Source organism: Peromyscus eremicus, chromosome 16_21, assembly GCF_949786415.1.
Source record: "Peromyscus eremicus chromosome 16_21, PerEre_H2_v1, whole genome shotgun sequence".
NCBI classification, from domain to species: Eukaryota; Metazoa; Chordata; class Mammalia; order Rodentia; family Cricetidae; genus Peromyscus; species Peromyscus eremicus.
Window position 1 is genome coordinate 54588509 of NC_081432.1, and position 14457 is coordinate 54602965.

The following is a 14457-nucleotide window of genomic DNA, read 5'->3' on the forward strand; positions in this document are numbered from 1 at the left end:
TTCATAAACTGTTACAACATGGCCTTTTTAATTTCAAAAATCATTCATAGTATACGGTTTTAGCAAATAACTATAGATACAGCATATATGGATTTCCTAGGTTTAGCAACTGCTATCAACTGTTTTTAGAACATTAGATACTAATGATAGGGCCACAAAGGCTATTTTTAAAGTGGATAACAGGGGGTAATTGTTCTGCAAAAACATCAGCTTTATAGTCTTACTACAGTTAAGTTGTACACCTTTGGGCCAGATGTGCCGCTCACATATGTAATCCCAGAACTCAGCATGCTGAGGTAGGACTGCTGTGAGTTCAAGGCCAGTATGGGTGACACTGGGCCAGCCCAGGCAACACACAGAGTGAGACTCTGTCCTAAAAAGGAAGGTTTTACAATTCATACACAATAAGTTAATATGGAACAATGCTTAAAAACAAAAACCACAACCAACTCCTTAAGAGCCATCAAGTTTCTTATAGGCTTCTTGAATGAACGCTGACATGTCCTTCACTGGGGATGAATTATGAAGGACATCCAAGTCCTTCAGAAGAGCATTCTGGTTTGGAATTACTGCCAAAATTTCTTCCTGTGGGTAAGAGAGTACAATTAATTATAGCACTTTACGATGAAAAAATGTCGTATGTCTGTTATTTGGAGATCTATATAATAATCTTAAGTATCCACCACCCACTTCACTAGTCATCAACTGATGGCCATTCATTTTCAAATAAGTCTTTCTTCTCCCATCCCTGCTCTGCTGGAGCACTACAGATAATGAGCATTTATATGACAACATCAATGAGCTCCTCGGCAGAAAGACAAACTACCAGCATATAGATGAATGTCAAATACTCCAATGCTAGTGCATAAAGGGCTGTACGTCACTGTTAAAAGTCCAAAGTTAAAGAGGTATGTACCTGTCGTTAGGACTATACAAACATGTAAAAATATATGAAGGAGTGTACTATAAAATTACTCATTTCTATCAGTACTTTACAGCAATGGCCTATCTGTGCAATCGACTGTTATATCAATACTGATAAGAATAGTCTACATGAACTGACAGAACAGGGGTTCAATTAAATGTCAAGTAAGAAAAGGAATTTGTCAAGAAATTTATAACAGGATTAGTTTAAAGACATGGGATATGGTTTTATATGAGTGAGTGTGGGATATGTGTGTGTGTGTGTGTGTGTGTGTAATACAGCCTGGCAATAGTATGGTAAAGGTACTTACTTGAAGTGTGGGTGCTTTAAGACTTTTCTGAGAAAGTTCTGGAAGAGACAGTACCTTATTACTATCCAGGTGAAATTCCTAAATAAAACAGAGAGCTAGGGATTATTTCAAAAGGCTGGTTTTGTTCACCTTACAGAACTCAAGTTACCTTGGTAACACTTTGGCATTAAAACTTATAGTTAAATACTAGCAATATGGTTTTGAAGCATTACCTGTTTCATCTTCTGCTCCTCTTCCTCTACCTCATTTGTCAGAGTCTGAATTTTGTTCTTTAGGCTCTGAATACTTTCAGTCATTGACTCTGTGGTCTCTACTATTTTGTCTATTTCTTCCTGAAGCAAAAAGACAAGTTAATATTTTAAAGTAAATGTCTTATAAATGAAACACCAGGAGACTGTATACATATAATACCTTATATTTTAAGACACTCTGGACAAAAATGGTAATTTTACTTTTGCTTATCTTTCAAAAAACAGAGCCTCTAGAAAGCTGCTTGGCCACTATAACATGAATTACAAGGAAACTTACTTTTATAGGATAAGGAGATAAATGCCCATCAATGCTTCTTCAAAATTTAACACAGAAGCTAACAAATATCAGAAGTGCTGGGGGATATCTTTCTGTATGCTGTGAATATATATGAATATATATTGTTCCCATTGGTTAATAAATAAGCTGCTTTGGCCTATGGCAAGGCAGCTTAGAGGCAGGTGGGAAATCCAAGGAAAGGGAAAGGCAGAGCCTAGGGAGACGCCAGCACCGGCAGGAGAAGCAAGATGTGAAAGTACAGGTAAGCCATGGCCACATGGCAACTTATAGATAAAAAGAAATAGGTTGAGTTATAAGAGCTAGCTAGCAAGAAGCCTGCCATAGGCCATCCAATTTGTAAATAATATAAGCCTCTGTGTGTTTACCTGGGTCCGAGCAGCTGCAGGACCGTGGGGCTGGGCAAGATCGGAGAAACCTTCCAACTACACAGAGGTCCTGGAAAACCCTTGTATGAGTCTTGCAGAGCCCAAGGACTAATGACACCAAGCAACAGCATTTGTTAAGTAGCATATAATTTCAAGTGCCAGAAAAAATGAAAATATTTTTCATTTTAGTTAGGAACATTTGAATGCCTGTTTCAATATGCCAAGAGAATAAAATGCAGGCATTGGGATTAGATATTAATAAAAACACTATATGAGCATTTTCTAAATTAAAAAAATATGTTAATTTATAGAGAAAGACAATTATGCAGAATAAATGAAATTAGTTATAGAAATAACAAGAATATGCTGATTGTAGACCAAGTACAGTATAAACCAGTTTCTGGGTTATTAAAGTTGCACTATTTTAAAGTATATCCTAGACCTCATACCACTTTATCTGTAAATATTTCAATGCACAACTATAAAGGACTTAACACTATTTAAGATCTGTTTCACCACAGTAGTTAAAATCCTATTAAATTCCATAATGTTGAATATGTTATTAACATTTATTTCCTTGTACACAGAAACTACTTTATACTTTGAGTCAGGCTCCATATTGGTTATGATTGGTTTATTTTTTTCTCTAAGTTTTTTTTGTCCAATTCTTTACGTCACTGAAATTCCTAGGTAGAAGGAAGTAGGCTGTTTGTTTTTACGAATGCTCCAGGGTTTGAATTCTGTGAACTGCATTCCATAGTGAAGCTAACCTGTTCCATAGCATCATGCTGCTATGGACTGACTGCTGGATTTACGAAGTGTGGAAAGACATAAAGTAAACACCATATATATCAGTTTAAGATGGCTATTCTTTTTTTTTTTTTTTTTTTTTTGGTTTTTCAAGACAGGGTTTCTCTGTGTAACTTTGTGCCTCTCCTGGAACTCACTTGGTAGCCCAGGCTGGCCTCGAACTCACAGAGATCCGCCTGGCTCTGCCTCCCGAGTGCTGGGATTAAAGGCGTGCACCACCACTGCCCGGCTTACGATGGCTATTCTAACAGATCAAAAGTGGCATGCAATGATTTATTCTGTTACAGTTAGGAAGGGCAATAGCCCAAAATAAAGGTGATGGTTTGGCTATGATCCCTCTAAATTATCTGGAGGCCCGGGGAGAGGGCATGGGGATTTGGCTTCCCAAGTCCCCTGTCTGCTTTGAAGAGGGTCTTTTTCATCTGTGTATGCTTCCTTGCCCCTACTGTGTGTATATTTCTTTGAACCCAATAAGTCTGTCTCCAATGCTGATTTGCTGTGTTAAGAGATTTCTCCACAGCTACTTACTGAGCCCTTTCTTTCTTTCTTTCTTTCTTTCTTTCTTTCATTCATTCATTCATTCATTCATTCGTTTTTGTTTTTTTTTCGGTACATGATTTCTCTGTTTAGCCCTGGCTGTCCTGGAGCTCATTCTGTAGACCAGGCTGGTCTCAAACTCAGAGATCCTCCTGCTTCTGCCTCCTGATGTGCGCTACCACACCCAGCTATTTCCTGCCTTTTAATTTTTACTGGCAGAAAAAACAAACCCTATCAAGACTCCTAGATGGTAAAATTTTTGGGACCTTCACCTCAGAATTTGTTCAGAGGATGAGAGAATTATTAAGATGCTACCCCCCTCAAATGTCACAATCCAAAGAGACATGCTATCACCAATGGAGAGCCTAAGTTTTATTGTGGTCCCTTAGATCAATCTCCCCTGAGGCCCTCTGACAGTTTCTCCTCCCTCATCACCACCCATTTTGACAGCTCAAAGGAGCTAGAGTGGAAGGCACCCTATCCCCAAACCCCTAACAGTAGTTAGGGTGACCTCTAAAAAGAAGAAATGAGGGATTAGGAGTTGGACAGATTTCCTGGTAGGTAGACAGATAGGGAGAGGGGCCTGGCTAGGTAACAAAGGTGGCAAACTCCCAAGATGGCTGGCTTCTTCCTTACTCTCTAAATCTGAGACAAAAGCCTGGCAGCTTAAAACAAAGGCCTTGTGACTCCCTCTACCCCCAGTTGGCTCCTTGTTGATAGACTGGCTATCCTGTCTTCCTTCAAATTGAGCAACCACTAAATTAGGGGAGGAGGAGTCTTCAGAGAGTTAACAAACCCCCATCCAGGTGAAGAGACTGGATTTTCAGCTTCCTGAGAGCCCCCTGCTTTGTGGAGGGACTTCCTCTCTGTGTTCTGCTGTGTACCTGTTTCCCCAATAAACATTCAATTTCTGAAAAAAAGATTCTATGGGCAAGCCGGGCATGGTGGCACATGCTTCCAACCACAACATGTAAAGACTGGGGCAGGAAGATCAGGAGTTTTGAGAACAGCCTTGGAACTATAAAACCTTGTCTCAAAAAACCCAAAATTACACCGATTTCTTCCTTGTCTATTTAGGTTTTTGATAGCATTCCTTGTGACTGCACTAGGCCACCTCTTACCCGTGGCTTGCCATGGCCTTCTCTTTGTTTCTGTATCTTTTCTTGCTTCTTGTAAAGACATTTGTCTTCGGATCTAAGAACCACCCATGAAATCCAGAAACATCTCATTTTGAAATTTTTTTATTCCATTAATTAATTAATTTTGAGACAGCTGAGTAACAGGCCAGCCAGGACTGCATAGTGAGACCCTGCCCTCTGCCTCCCCCAGTCCACATCACTCACTAAATGAAGAGTTACATACACTAGGAATGACGATCTTTATGACACTAGAAACTGTAGCATGTATCTATCTATCTATCTATCTATCTATCTATCTATCTATCTATCTATCTATAATTAATTCAAGAACTCAGGAGGCAGGGGCAGGAACATTTCAATTTGATGGTCAGCTCAGGGAAATTAGCAAGAATCTGTCGCAAAATATAATAAAAAGCCTAGCTGTGTAACTCAACAGCAGAGTGTTTCAGGCCCCGGATTCAGCCTCCAGCATCACAGAAAAAAGGGGAATCACTGTAAGATTGAAAGTTTATCTCATCCTATTGCTTTTGTTATCCTCTTGGGCATTCCTGTCATATTTATGCTGTACTGTAACACACTTTCACCCATCTTCTCCTACCCCTTGGATGTGGTACTTCCTGAGTGAGCTCCAAGGAAACCACAGACCGCATCTGTGTTTCTCTCGTCACCATCAAGTTTTAACTGGACACTAGAAATACTTTCCCATAAAGCCGCACTATCACTTATTGCTTGCTTATGAACACTCTTGTTTAATACAAATAGTGATGCTAATACTCACCATTTCTATGGTCTAAAATATTTATAAAAACCCTATATTAATGCCATGTCACTGTTCATTAAATGGTAGAGGTGGTACCAATACTAAAAGATGCTCAGAGAAGTAACTTCAGGATGGAAATCGTAGTATGAATGTATGAATTAAGTAGGGCCACTACTCCATAAATACATCTCATTAGTTTATAATATATGTGGACTGCACAATATCATTCTTCATACTCAGGGGAAGTGGGAATGAATTAGTTATGAGTTTGGAGTTACTAGATGTTCTTCACAACATATTTCTTGCACTAACAATTACTACCCTGAACTTCCTAAGGGCCTATTCAAACACTAACACAACCACATCTACAAATTACTTCAAAATGTCTGAGGAATATATGGTCCAATTTGTTTTATTTTTTATAGTCAGTTCTTTAACATTGGTTTTCTTACTTGTTCAAATATCAACTAATTAAAAGCTGAACGTTGAGTACTATGCTCTGATTATCTGACAGGTTGGCATTTAACTTTAGGCAGTTTGTTTATGGCTCAGTTGGAAAAGCAACATTTTTCTCAGACTATGTGAGGATAAGAGATGGAACTATGGTGTGTTTGGAGAGAAAAATCTCAATATACATGAGCTACAGTAACAACTGAGACAATGACTATAACCTTCCATAACAGTATGGAACTAAGGTTTTGAATTCCATAGTATTCAATGACAAGACTTGGTAATTAAAAATATTGAGACTTCAGCTAAAATAGAGTAACTCAAAGAATGGGGCTGCCCATGACTAGGAATATTTGGCCAATATAAAATAAACTAAATAGTATTTTTTTGTAGACTTTTTGGTCTTGTGGTCTTCTGCTTATTTGTTTTGATTTCCATTATCGTGTTTTTTTTTTTTTTTTTTCCTTTTTGGGTATGTGTGTGTCTGTGGGTTTTGTTTGTTTTAAGAGAGAGACAGAGAAAGAACATAAAGTTGGATATGTAGGGAGGTGGGGAGGATCTGGGAGAAACTGTAGGAGGCAAAAGACATGATCAATATATACGAAAGGATTTAAAAAAAATATTTACAAGAGTGGGGCTGTTACTTGATCACAGATAAATAAATCATAAACACTTCAATTATAGAGGCCCAAAGTTCAAGTGAAAGCTTTGCTTTCATTACAACAAACAAACAAGAACCAACAAAAAGCCTCAATCCAAACTTTGCATTCATTACTAGACTAATACTGCAATGACTTAATTGACCCCAGTCCCCTTCTGCCAGCTTTCTAATTACTGAGGCCTTTTTGGATGTCATACCTGCAGTAAAGCCAGGTCCTCTTCATGAGCTCTTTCCTGTGCCCTTTCCATTTTCAGCAGATTTGACACATCGGTTAAATAGTTCAGCTTTCTGGGAGGGACTTTCAGTGTTCTACACTGTTGCAGTAATCTTAAAAATAGAATTACACATGCTTATTTTGGGGAACATTACTTTTTTTTTTTTTTTTTTAAGTTTTGAAACAGTTTCATTTTTTCCCCTACTCTCACACTTGTAAGGGCTACAACATTCTCTTTCTTTTTCACAATAGCTAACTGCATTCTTTCCCAAAACAGCTCTGCCTGACAAATCATCACCTAACTTTTCAATACATTAACAATTATCGCAAATCACGGAATGCCAAGGCTACTTTACTACAACATTTTTCAGTTCACACATTTAGAAATATATTTTAAAATCAGAATTTCCTACTACTGTTTAAATATGCTTTCTATACTACTATAGCATGTGAGCCTGCCAGTTTAGTATGGATTGTTGAACAAGAGAAAGAACTCTAGTTTTAAGTCTGATGCCAAACCTCACTTCTAACTTTTAAAGAATGTAACCAATACAGGTTAATCTAAATGTTCTTAAGGATGACTGAGTTTTATAGTTTAAGGCAGATAAGATGATGATCACTACATGCTTTGTTGTCAAACACTATGACACAAATTCTATTCTATCTAATTAAAGTCTTAACTGATCTGTGTGACTCCTACTTCCCCAGCAGACAGTAAAATAATGTTCTCAGACTTGATTCTTCAGTTTCATGAGAAAGAAATCAAGGAGAATAAACTCATTGTAGTTGCTTCTGCCACAGTAATAGTGTGGGTTTTCTAAAAATTCTACTGTAAGTTGAACACCCTCCCAAAGCTAAAACCCAAAATGTTCCAAAATCTGAACCATTTTTAGTTCCAAACTGATGCCACTAGTGGAAAATTCACCATCATAAAACACTGACTCATGCAAAAAAGTATAAAAAATATTATTATAAGGGCTGTTAAAATGGCTCAGGTAAAGGCCCTTAGCAAGTATGCCTGAAGATCCAAGTTCAGTTCCTGGAACACAAGGAAGACCACGTAGAAAGACAGAACCAAGGACTCAAAGTTGTGTTTGACCTCTGATAGCAGGCCACAGCATATGCTCTCTCTTGCACATGCACACACAATCAAAATAAAGTTTTAAAGAAATACTGCAAAAATTAATTAAAGCAAAATGACAGGATAAATAAATGAATTTGTGTTTGGATTTGGGTCCTATCCTTAAGACTCCTTGTTGTTTATATGTAAATATCTCCAAATCTAAAAGTAACCCAAAACCTGAAACACTTCTGGTGGAAAGTATTTCAGAGAATGAATACCTGTACTTAAGATCTGAAAGCAGCTACAGAAGAATGGAACCCCCATTTATCTTTTAGAGACATGTTCAATATTTTAGTCTTCTTAAAGAAAAATGTTGGTGGTATAAACTCTGCAGTTAATCAGTCTCACTAAACTGTTAAGACAATCTTCAGTTTGCCATGAAGTCATCACCAGATTACAATAAACGCAGCGTGTTTATAAGATCTAAGTAGCATTCATTTTAGTTTTGAGTTAACATAAAGACTATGATTTTCCTACGTTTATTAAATCAATTATGTGTAAGGTTCAATTTACTGTTCCAAATGTTCGAAGTCATGGTTAGATTTTGAAGAATCTCAAAAACTTATTAAACTTTATAAAAGTACACCCTGAAGATAGTACATCAACAACACAATCACTTTTTCTCACTGGTTTCTAAGGGCAGTTTGCTTCAGAAGCTATAAGCTGATGGTTTTGTCTGACTAGAAGCACTTTCTGCTCATGGGGGTAGGCAATTGTGACTTAGTTTATATCAATTATGCTATAAAATCAGTCCAAACACAGGAACATTTTCTCAGCGAGGTCAGTCAGAGACCATCTCCAGATTTTTTGAACTGGCACTAAGGAGTAAGAGATCCCCCCCTCCCTTTTTTTCTTTACAAGGCTGAAGAGATATATGTAGGTTTGATATATTGTGAACATCTGAAAACTTTGTAAATGAGTTCCTGCCAAAAGCATCAGTTTGGGAGGTATTAGGTTAAAGAAATTCAAACATGCTGATTTTATCCATTGTATATGGTAATGTACCCAAACATAATCCATCACTGATCACTTTCAGTCATGAAGTATCTTTTGGAATATTAGAGAAATGCTGTTAAATTTACTCAAAATTCCAAGTTAGGATTTGGTGCTATACTCTGATGTACCAGAAGAAGTAAGATTAACTTGTGTATGATTATTTTGCTAACTACATGTATGCAGGTGTACATACGTGTAGGAACCAGAGGTTAAACCCAGCTGTTGTTGCTCAGGTACCATCTACTTCATCTACTTTGTTTTTCTGAGGTATAATATCTCATTGGCTTGGGGCTTGGTGATTAGGCTAGGCTGGCAGGCCCGGGAGCACCAAAGATCTTCCTGTTTCTGTCTCCTCAGTACTGGGATCACAAACCTGAAATTTCTATGTGACTTTTGGGAACTGAACTCAGGTCTTCATGCATGTACAGCTAGCAATTTACCATCTGATTTATCTCTACTCATCACTCAAGTTATGAGTTTTAAACCTACATTCTGCATATAAGAAAACAGGCATTTATTTGTCTATATATGTGTAAATGATGAAATTAGAAAATAGATCATGAGAAGTGAAGAAGACATGGCGGGGAGTATAATGGCATAAACATAATAAGAACGACAAAAGGGGGGGGGGGGGGAAGGGAACCAGCTAGATAGTTAAAGAGGTTACAGAGGAAAGCAATGAGTGAAAATTAAAGTATAATAACACAAGTATAGGAAAATGTCATTGCTTTGGTAAACCTGAAAATTAATAACTAAAAAGTTATAAAGGTAAAATAGGGAGGAAATAGGCAAGCCTTGAATTAGTTCTACATGGAGAGAACACCTACCTGCTGAACTTGTCTTTTTGCTAACAAAGGACGATCACTATGTACCCTATTATCTTTCCTACATTGTATCTGACTATTTGTCCTATATTGCAACAGACTAGCTGTAACTGATTTAGCTTATGTTTTTCTCTTCTGGAGATACTCATGGCCCTTCACTATTAGACTATCACTCTAGTAACTGGTCTGTGAGCTGAAGTCCAGAAGTTCTTTAATCTGCCGACTTCGCTCAACAAACTTCGCTCACCTGTCCCACCCCAAGTCATGCCATTCTTTCTATAGCTTGAGAATCATTCTTGAAGAAAAAGGAAAGAGAATTATGCTCAGAGGACCCATCACATGAAAAGAACCAGACCACAAACATTTCTTTCAAACCTGAAGCTGAAATGTAAAACCTTTTTTGTACGACAAGAAAAAGTTCTGTACTAAGAGTAAAGTGTTTACCCAAAACCACCAGTGTCACTGTGGCTTTAAAGAACATTTAAAAAGCAACCTTCATTAGTGATGTACCACAAGATTAAGAGCAATTTCTGCGAAAATTATACTTGTTGCTCGTATAATTGAGCAATACAATATGAGGTTGCTAGGATTAGTTTTTGTCAATTTGACACAAGTCTTTTTATAAGAGGGAACTTCAATTGAGAAAATACTGCTGCCAGGTTGGCCTGGGGTGCATTTTCTTGATTAACAATTGATATAGGAGGGTCCAGCTCACTGTGGGTAGCACCACCCTTGGGCTGGTGGTTTTGAGTGCTGTAAGAAAGCAGACTGAGCAAGCCACCAGCAAGCAATGTCCCTCCATGACTTCTGTTCTAGTTTCTGCCTCTAGGTTTCTGTCCTGGCTTCTCTCAGTGATCACTTATAAGCTATAAGTGAAATAAACCCTTTCCTTTCCAAGCTGCTTTCAGTCCTGGTGTCTTATCAAAGCAAAAGAAAAGCTAATTAAGATAGAGGTGAAGGAAACTAATAGGATATGACAATAAACAACAGCAATGGAAAACAAGACAAAATTATGAGTTGTGAACTATTACTCTAAGTTATTAAAATTAAAGTATAAAGGAGTTACAGTCATCATGTATTTTCAAATACTGACACAAGACACAGAACAGTGAAACATGACAATAAAAGTTACATTATGACCATATTCTTTTGTATATATTCTCTGAAACTTAGGAAGCATGTATTTTCAAACTTCATTTCATTTAGAAAATATAGTCCACTGACTGAAGTCATTTAAGAACACAGGAACAAGTCACAGTTTAAAAATAATTATAATTTAATCATGTCCAATTGTGTATTACCTTTTCTTCAAGTAGTTGAGATGATACTGAATTTGTTCTTTCCCTTTAATGTTTTTGGTTAAGATTTCTCTGAGGGAAAAAAAAAAGTATTAATTATTACTAAGTATTACTGTGAAACGTAATACAATCCGTCTTTCAAAAATGTTTCAAGTGTTCAACCTCACTAGCTAGGCAGAACCGCTCACCTTCTCTTTTATACTAGATACATTTTTTAATAATATAATTTACCTTTAACTGAAATTCATGATACTAAGATTTTTAGTATTATATATCTATGTTTACATTGTTACTGGTGTATGTTAATACAAAGTAGTGGGTTTTATTTTGACATCTTCACATACACACAGACATACACATGTGTGCAGTGATTTGATAGCATTTTTCTTCTATTACACAAAAAACACTTTAAGCAGAACAGTGACATTTTCTTTGAATCATATTGTATTATAATTTATACACCCAACTTTTCTGATGCAGTTAAATTCTACTGTGGAGGATTTCTCTTTTAGTTTCTTTGTATTTCGTGTAACATAGTATTTTCATAGAAAGTGTTATTTTTGTGAATACAACTTACAAAGAATCAATATTGACAGAGCAATTAAAAAAATTTATGGACTGCAAATCAATCCACACAGACTTGATTTTTACTTCACTGGTAGGTTCCAAGTTTCTACAATTAAGAAAACCTTTTTTTGTTAAAGGCTAATGCTGTCACGGTTTAAATTTGATATGCCTGCCATTGGCATATGTGATGAATGTTCTTTAGTTGTAGAAACTTTAGTAAGTAGAGACTGGCTGGAGGATGTGCAGGACATTGGGGTGTGTTTTTAAGTGACACCTGGTCCCTGGTCCCTGTCTTGTGCTCTGCTTCCTCCAAATCATGCTTCCACTACTAGGATGTTCTGCCTCCCAAGGGCTCAGAATCAATGGATCCAAGGACTATGGACACGTCTTCTGAAACTCTGGGCCTAGACAATCTTTCTGCTGTTTAAGATACTTATGTTAAGCATCCTGTCATGGCCATGGAAAAATTAACTAAAATATGTAGTAATATTCAGAAAAATGTAAACAGTAAATACCAAAGTAGGAGGAAAGAGTTGCAAAGGAAATTTGAAACTCACAGAATTACGGATTCCATCATACTTTGCAAATATTCTTCAGTATTTTTTGGAAGAGGCTGCCAGGTTTTTCTCTTGTTGGACGCTACTTTTATCCGCTTTAGGTTAATAGACTTTGCTTGTCCTGTTGCTGGTAATACAAGAGAGTCTAATCAATATAGAAGTTTGCAGTTTTACTTAAAAATGATTTTAATCTAAAGAACATTAATGGCATTATGAGACTAAAACAACCTACTCTTTAATTCACATCTTATTGCAACTATAACACCTCAGTTACTGAAAGTGAATTTGCCCGTTGTGATGATAGCTGATATATTATCAAGAGACACTAAAATACAAATACTTTTAAATAAAGAAAGTTATCACTACTAAAATTTGCTTCTGAAAAATGACTTGAATTTTAAAAGTTTCAATAAAAATACTGGAAAACTATTTCTATCAAACATTAGAAGTGACAGAACAAGCTACAGAGAGATACTGACTGACATCCCTTTATATCAGAGATGAGTAATTCCGAGTGGGGAAAAATGATTTACTTTCTAGTTCATATCAGTGCGGCAGATAAGCCTCAATAGTGTTTGCTAGAAAAATTAAACAATGCATTGTTCTACTCATAAGGCATAAGCCACAAGATACAGTACTGGCTTCACAAAGATCAGGTAAGGAAAAGGGGAATATTATTATGCAAATTACAGGAGTGCAGAAATTACAAAAAAAAAAACAAAAAAAACAAAAAACAAAAAACATGATAGCCCTGGAAATATAAAATCAGAACACATCTACATTGAGAGTTAAGGAATCTTCTTATAAAGAAATGATGTTTACGAAAACGTGAGTACTTCGGACTCATTGACTCTGAAAAGCTTAAGCTAGAGATTATAAATTACCTGTATAGTACTGGCAGAGCTGAAAGGACAGATGTCTTGAAGAAGTAGGACTGTCTATTTCTCAGAGATGAGTAATTCAGAGTGGGGGACAATGATTTGTTTTCTAGTTTCTATCAATGTGGCAGATACAACTCTATATATTTGCTAGAAGAATTAAATACTGTGAATGTGGCTGCTTATGACCACCTTTTCCCATCGATGAACTCATAACCAAGATGCTGAAAAATTTTTCATGAAAATCGGTAGAAGACACTTTAAACAAGACATACAAGAAGAGCAATACCTTTAGAGGATAGATGCCCTGCACGACTTTTGTTTCTTTTTGCTGTGTTTCCAACCTAGAGATACACAAACAATGAAAATCAGTTAAAAAGATGGTTCTTCAACCCATTTCCATGTATACTAACGAGTAGCACTGTTACTGCTGTTTCTACAGATAAAGTATGTATTATGAACAAAGATCGCACTAAACCATGGTGATATGAATTACAATTTGTAGTAAAACTGACTTTTAGTCTTTTTAAGGGAATAGCTTTTTCTAATCAAAGCGATCTAAATGGTATTTGATATTTTATTACCTCATTCTCTGGAAAATCCACTTCTTCATCAGCTCTTTGTTTTGAATTTCTCTTTAACTGTTGAGATTTCTTCTTAGAAGCATTTGCTTTACCAGGCATTTTGATCTAAACAATACAATTGCAATGACACATAGTCTGCAGAGGTGAAAAAAAAAAAAAAAAACAGAAAAATGATAAAGATTTGTACCATGCTTTGTTGAAAACATTACATGCAATTTTTCTAAACTATGTCTTCAGAATTTGGGAAAAACATCTTAGGTTGTTAAAACATTTAAACTTGTTAAAAAAAAAAATCACTTTGTTGCTGTAGATCCAGCTCAGGAGGTTGAACACTGATCTAAAATGCTTCCCAAGCACTGTATAAATCTAGCTTGGTGTGCATGTCTATAATTTCAGCACTCAGGAGTAGCATCAGGAAGACTGTAAGTTTACCGTTATCTTCACTTACAGAGTTGAGTTTGAGGCAGGTCTTTAACAAGATAAATGAAACCCTGTCTCAAAAACAAATCAACAAAGACCTTTGGGTCTCACTAGTAAAATGGTATCAATTTAATTTTACTCCTTAAAATGGCTATAATTTTCATGGTTTCAGAAAAAATTTTTAAAGATGCTTTTGAATTTACATATTCCCATATGCAAAATATCTCCATTTTTAAATTCAAGAAAACAACAACAACAGACATGGGCAAAGTCAGTTCAGAGAACTGTACTGGATATTAAGTAATAGGTTCACCACAACTCAGTTTACGGCAAAGGTGAGGGCTTGTACTGGAATTCCACACTAGGAATAGTAATGTGAAAATCTGCCACTCATAAAGGCGGTTAGCTGTACCTCCTTCAGAACTGTGTGAATTGTAACAAGGGTACAGAAAGAACTGACTACTCAGTTCGTTCATGAATTACAAACCAG

General features: G+C 36.4%; 1 protein-coding gene across 1 annotated transcript in view; it reads right to left on the minus strand.

The window, feature by feature from the left end:
• Cenpq (centromere protein Q) overlaps nucleotides 1-14457 on the minus strand; it is an 18342-nt gene continuing 3885 nt past the window's right edge. Inside the window, exons 2-9 of the mRNA XM_059282294.1 lie at nucleotides 13548-13682; nucleotides 13253-13307; nucleotides 12086-12212; nucleotides 10965-11033; nucleotides 6704-6833; nucleotides 1448-1567; nucleotides 1236-1313; nucleotides 1-585 (exon numbers count right to left, since the gene is read on the minus strand). Coding sequence (XP_059138277.1) covers nucleotides 454-585; nucleotides 1236-1313; nucleotides 1448-1567; nucleotides 6704-6833; nucleotides 10965-11033; nucleotides 12086-12212; nucleotides 13253-13307; nucleotides 13548-13646 — 810 coding nt within the window. The 5' untranslated portion in view covers nucleotides 13647-13682 and the 3' untranslated portion in view covers nucleotides 1-453. The remainder of the gene's footprint in view (nucleotides 586-1235; nucleotides 1314-1447; nucleotides 1568-6703; nucleotides 6834-10964; nucleotides 11034-12085; nucleotides 12213-13252; nucleotides 13308-13547; nucleotides 13683-14457) is intronic.